The sequence below is a fragment of the Arachis ipaensis genome, chromosome B02 (assembly GCF_000816755.2).
Source record: "Arachis ipaensis cultivar K30076 chromosome B02, Araip1.1, whole genome shotgun sequence".
Taxonomy (NCBI): Eukaryota; Viridiplantae; Streptophyta; class Magnoliopsida; order Fabales; family Fabaceae; genus Arachis; species Arachis ipaensis.
Genome location: NC_029786.2, coordinates 30699787 through 30705922, shown reverse-complemented (window position 1 = coordinate 30705922; position 6136 = coordinate 30699787). Strand labels below are relative to the sequence as shown.

The following is a 6136-nucleotide window of genomic DNA, read 5'->3' as shown; positions in this document are numbered from 1 at the left end:
ATGTTAAATATAATTTTATATTTAAAGTGATGTACACAACTTTTTTGTTGGACGGGTATAATCAAGTTAGATTTTGTGAATTTGAAAACTGAATAGTTTAAATTTGATTGAATTAAATTGGATTGAATTAGTGTATTTTTGATGATTGAGTTTGAACTGATGAAATTTGAATTAGATCGATTCAGGTAATTAGATATCTAATAGACTTAAATTTGTATGAAAAATTGGAAAATAAATTGAAAAAAGGGCAAAAATTATGTGACACCGAAAAAAAAAAATTATGTTAAGGAAGGGAAAAAAAAGAGTGGCTAAGGTGATTATAAAATTATATTTTTTTAGTTTTTAATCTAATATATTAGGTAATTAGGTTGATTTGAATTTTACAATTCCAAATTTGATACCTAAATCAATTAAAATCGGATATAATCACACTTAAATAGATTAGATCAGATTATCTGTCAGATACCCAATATAAATATATCGAATTAAACTTAAACATATAATCAGATTAATTGTACTCGTTTACACTCCTAATTTTGTTAGTACAAAAGAATAAAATATACATCTTTTCCAAAATAGTTTCTTACAAAATAAAATGTCGTTTTTAATAAAACAAAAAAATCTGTAAAAAAAGTTTTCTTATATTGCTAATAAGTATTTTTAGAATACCTATTAGAAAAAGGAAATATTATAGTAAAGCTTAAGGAAAATTTCAAAGGAAAGTGGTATGATTTTGGTCAAAGTTGACTACACCATGTAGATCCCTTCTAAACACGAAATGGAAGACTCCCTCTCACCATTTTACACAACAACAAACAACGGCTAATATCATCATATCAACACAACACAACAGTACAACACCTCTCTCTCTCTCTCTCTCTCTCTCTCTCTCTCTCGTTTTCACACTCTTTTCTCCATTCAGTTTCTCTTAGTTTTATATCTTTCCTTCAATTTTTCTGAACAATTTCTTAGAAGATCGAGAATAAACATCTTTTCTTCCCCTACTATGCCTTTTAATTTTCCTCATCCTTCCTTCTCTTCTCTTCTTCCGCTTCGTGGCGTTCAACAATTTTAGTTAACTCATCAGAGCTTCTTCTCTAAGCTGTAACCATATCCATGAAATCGCATCCAATATTCTAACCGGAAAATTCAGGTTCTCTTCTTTAACTAAACCTTCGCTCTGCGTATCAATGCGTCCTCCTCCTCCTAGATACGAAAATTACATATTATTTCATAGAAATGTGTTTGATTATAGAAACGGAAGCACAAAACAGAACCTTTTCTCTTAAAGATAGAAAATACCGATCTTCGTTTCTGTCTTTTCTGAAATCTTTCTATTTTTGTATTTTCTGTTTCACAGAAAGAATTCAAATACAATCTCATGTCACTCATGCTTTTTTATTTGTTGTGGCATGCATTGTGAAATATTACTTTTTACGGTTTATTTAATTTTCACTGAATACTGAATAGTATCTCTTAAATCGTATATATGTTCTGTTTGGTTGAATATGTCAACACTACATTTTTTTTATGCGAAATTGTTNNNTGAACTCAGCATACTTAATTGATGGAATTGTATTAAATTATTTGAGATTAACTGCTTGAAGGCATAATAATTTCCTCTGTGTTTCTGCGTGGCATTATTAAAGTTAAACATGATGTGGTGTACCAAAAATAAATTAAGGAGGAGCAGTTGAACTTGTTACCTTTTTAGCTTGCAGCACTTTTTGTTTGTCGTTTAATACAACAAATTAAAGGACCACGGGGTACGGAACTTCGATAGTGCATAAAGAAAAGGAATTGAAGTAAATGTTTTAGCATTTTTGTCTGTATATAAAAACTGGAGTTTATTCTTTTAAAGTAGAATTTCTCACTTAGGGAAACCCATAACACAGGAATTTCATGTGATTAAGTGGTATCAGGTACTTCTTAATTTTATCATACACTTTTTTTTTCTTAAGGAAAAAAGTTCTTGTCATATTTTATATAAGAGAATAAATTTAAATCTCGTAACATAGTAGTGTGTGCTTTTACAAATAAACAAATGTAATATGTGATATCAATCTTCAGGAGTCCAATGCAATTTATCATGTCGGTAATTTAGTACTAATGTTTGGAAGATATACTACGTTATAAATAGGGAAAAGAAAAATAATACATACTAATAAGTTTTGAACAGGTTGGATCACGATGCCATATTCTTTTGCTTTTTCATCACTATGACTTGAATTCAACTACTAAATTCTTGTTTTAGTAGGTAATCTATAAGTACCTTAATAAGCAGTTAATAAGTTGAAATGCATTTTCTAAAATCATCATTAAGGTTGAACTAAGTTTGAGTTGTAGGATTAGCTGATGTAGAGTCACAATCATTATCATCTTTGTCTCAACTTATAATATATGTTTTAAAATTTGTATTCTAAATCGTTATGTTCATTTCCTGCATACTTTAATTGCCTATTACATTTCATTTGTTTGAATAACATACTTTATTAGTTCTTCTAAAAAAACAGTAGTTTTGCACTTTTTAAGTAATCCTAGCTGAACTCTTTTATTTTTCTTTTCAATGCAGAAACTCAGAGTGGAACTTATTTTTTGGAATTTGTTGATATTGGCTTTGACAATCACTTCTGTTCAAAATTTGTGGTCAAGAAATTTGGACTCTTTGGAGTAAGATGTCTGGTGAGGTGGTTCGCGTGGTTAAATGTCCGAAATGCCGGAAACTTCTTCAAGAGCCTGCAGAATATGATATCTACAAGTGTGGTGGATGTGGCACAACTCTTAAAGGTGAAAGCTCTAATAATTTTTATACCACTGTACTCTTTAAAGTTTTATTCTGTTTGGAAAACCTTGGATGGAGAATAATTTATATGCACTTCTAAGGTAACTTGTATTGTAGTGTGAGAAAAATTCAGAAATTTGTCAAATCTCTTGGCAATTTCCTGAATTTCTTTGAGAGAAATTATTCTACAAAAAATTTTCAGAAGTGAAGTTTATGGCTGCTGCACTTACATAATGTACTTGGTTTAACCATAACATTCAAAATTGTTATATACTTCTCTGCTCTTGATTGACTTAAATGTTTTGGACTCTGAATCAAATACTACTTGCTTGATTGTCAAGTCTATTTTGATTATATTTAATTTTTACTAAGTTATAAAAATGACTCTGCGGATTCTATATACTTCTTGTTATAAACTATTGAAGTCCTTTGCTTCCATCTATACAGCTAAGAAGCGAAGAAGTGTCAATGTGATCGAAGGATCAAGTACACAAAAAACTGATGCAGCTCCTAGAACATCGTATCTATTTTCTGAAGATAAACAATGTGGCAATAGGAAGCAGGTGGCTCCTCAAGAAAATGGTCCGAAAGCGAAAGCTACTTCATTTTCCTCAGGAGAATATTATATGGATAAAAATGTTGGAAGGGATCAACTTCAACCATTCAATTTATCCAATGAAGAACTAGAAAGTGAGCTGGATAGCTATAAGTTGACCCTCAGAAGGCGTAGAGTGCCCAATAAAACCACTTGCTGTGAGATCGAGGAGACAGAGAGTGGAAACTTGGCATCAGAAGGATCAAAAGAGTTTTTCTATTCTCCGGATGAAAATGACAATAGTAAGAAATCAGCTTCAACAGGAGAAATGTCTGAAATGAGAGTTACAAGTGGTTCAGAAGTGGATGAAGAGTTCAACACTGGAAACTCGTCACCGGAGGGGTCAGAAAAGGCGTTAACTTCTGGAAGTGATCGAGAACAAGCCAATAACAACAATTCAACTCTGATAGGTTCAAACACTGAAATGGAAGTTAATGGGAGTGATTCAGGGAGATCAGAAGAGTTTAATAATGGGAGTTTGCTACTAGGAGGCCAAGAGGATGATAACAAAGACAAGTCAACTACAAAAGATTTAAAGCCTCAAGTGGAAATTAAAGGAATTGGTTCAGAAGAAGAAAAAGAGTCAAGTACTGAAAACTTGTTAGTGAAGGAAGCAGAAGATATTTCTGGATCAGATGGTGAAGATAGCAATAATGACAAGTCGGCTCCAGCAGGGGCAAGCGCTGAAGTGGCAATGATTAAAAGTGACTTAGAAGAAGCGGAAGAGATAAATAATGGGAACCTGTTAAGAAAAGAGGAGTTTAGTTTATGTGTTCCAAGTGGAGATCCAAACAACGAACGAAAGGCTCTAGTTGGTGCAAAATCTGAAGTGGCCACTGCTGAAAGTATTTCTACCACCAAAAGCTCAAGAACTGAGAACGTTGTATCTGAAAAGGAAACCATTTTTCATGGTACTCCTGATAAAGTTGAAGGTATGTCTGGTAATCATGTATCTTCTAGTGAACTGCAGAAGCAACCTCAGAAAGGTATTCACCATAGCTTTGATCGCGTGAGGTCTGTGGATGCATTAGATACCAAAAAACTGGTTAATCCAAGTCCAACGCTTCACAGTATGGTGGGAGCCGGATTTTCTAAATCCGCTACCACTAGAAACACTTATGTATATGATGGCATTGAGAACACAAACACTTCTCCTAATAGTGTTTCTGAGGAAATGACCAGAAAGGGAAAAGGCCTTGTTAACCGCATGTCATATGGAGATCTTGGAACACAACACCAATCACATGAAAAGCAACATGACATGAAAGGCAGCAGAGCAAATCAAGAAAACAAAGAAATGGGGACTACTACAAGATATGGTCATCAACATTGGATGAGAACAAAGAGAGATGAGCTTCCATCAAGAATGACTTTCCATCGAAGCAGTTCCCAATCTCACTATGAAAGAAACAGAATGTCAAATCAATTGCACGATGACCTCTATCGCAATTCAAGGTTTCTTTCGCCTGACTCGTATGAGGACACCAACCAGGAAAAGATGAAACTGTTAAGAATGATCCACAACTTACAGGATCAGCTCAACAGAACTTTCCGTGTGAGTAGGGAAACAAAAAATGGAAGACTATCCACAGGAGTCTGTTATAAGGAAAAGCATATTCCTTCACATTATAACCATGACCTTCATGACAGACGATTTTCTCGTGGTGTGGATTATCTTAGATGCAACGAAAGATGTAATCATCAAGTTGGCTGTCACCAAAGGCATAAACTTTCTCAGATACCTTATTCAGATGAGGTAACAAGCAGTGTGCACCATATTTATCATTCTTGTCCAGAATGCTATCCTACAAAGCGGGATTTCCCAGCAAATTTGCCTCCGCGTGCTCTTTACCATCATGAAGAGTTATTCAGGTCTTATCCAGGCCTAGATAGCTACTCTCCTTGGCACTCTTATTCTTCCAGTCTGCAGTGGTCCACTACCTCTAGACTCCCAGTGTATGGAAGTGAAACAAAATCTGACACTCACAAGCATAGAGCTGACAAGTTAAGGAGATATTTAAGGGAGAAAGAACACATGACCAAGTGGAAATATCGGCCGGTAGCTGGTGGAGCTCCTTTTGTTACTTGTCATAAATGCTTGAACCTGCTGCGGTTGCCTGAAGATTTTCTCCATTCTAAAAGAGGACATTGCCAACTAAAATGCGGTGAATGTTCAGAGGTATTCAAGTTTTCGCCGCAGAACAGAAAACTAGCTTCTCATTCATCAAATGTTTCAGGCCCTCCATCAAGTGACCTCAGTGGAAGACCTACAAAATGTTCACAACTTCATCTATGATAGAACTATCGAACTCAAGAAAGAGAGTCATAGTCTCAACAGAATATCGATGTTTAGTGAATCTGAATTGAAAAGCTGGGGAGGACCAAGAATGTAAAGTTTCCTTGTCTAGTGTATCCATAGCTTCATCATTGTATAAATGATTTGTTGTGCATAGAAGTGGTTAATGTGGGTATTTTAAAGTCCTCATATAATTCTGAATTCAATTTCCAGATATGTAGTTAGCGTATTTATACACTGATAATATGATTAGATATTAAGGGTAGATCTCATATCCATGCCATGTAATCACTAAAACAAATGTGATCACATTGATATAACATTATACTAAAAATAGTCATGTTAAGTAATTTTTTTTTCTTTCTCTTTTCCTTAGTTTTTTTTTTTTTTTTTTTTTTTTTTTTTTTTTTTCTATTTTTTTTTTTTTTTTTTTTTTTTTTTTTTTTTTTTTTTTTTTTTTTTT

The 6136-nt window shown here is 33.6% G+C and overlaps 1 protein-coding gene across 3 annotated transcripts; it reads left to right on the top strand.

Moving 5' to 3' along the window:
- LOC107625214 (protein ENHANCED DISEASE RESISTANCE 4-like) lies at positions 761-6031 on the top strand. 3 transcript variants are annotated; one of them, XM_021115750.1, is made up of 3 exons: positions 761-852; positions 2573-2787; positions 3230-6031. In XM_021115750.1, exons 2-3 carry the CDS (start codon positions 2676-2678, stop codon positions 5671-5673), a joined length of 2556 nt encoding a protein of 851 aa, XP_020971409.1. In that variant the 5' UTR covers positions 761-852; positions 2573-2675; the 3' UTR covers positions 5674-6031. The 3 variants fall into 3 exon arrangements, with proteins under 3 accessions (XP_020971409.1, XP_020971410.1, XP_016183281.1); XM_021115751.1 differs by lacking the exon at positions 761-852 and adding an exon at positions 859-1153 and having other exon boundaries at positions 2653-2787; XM_016327795.2 differs by lacking the exon at positions 761-852 and adding an exon at positions 859-1153.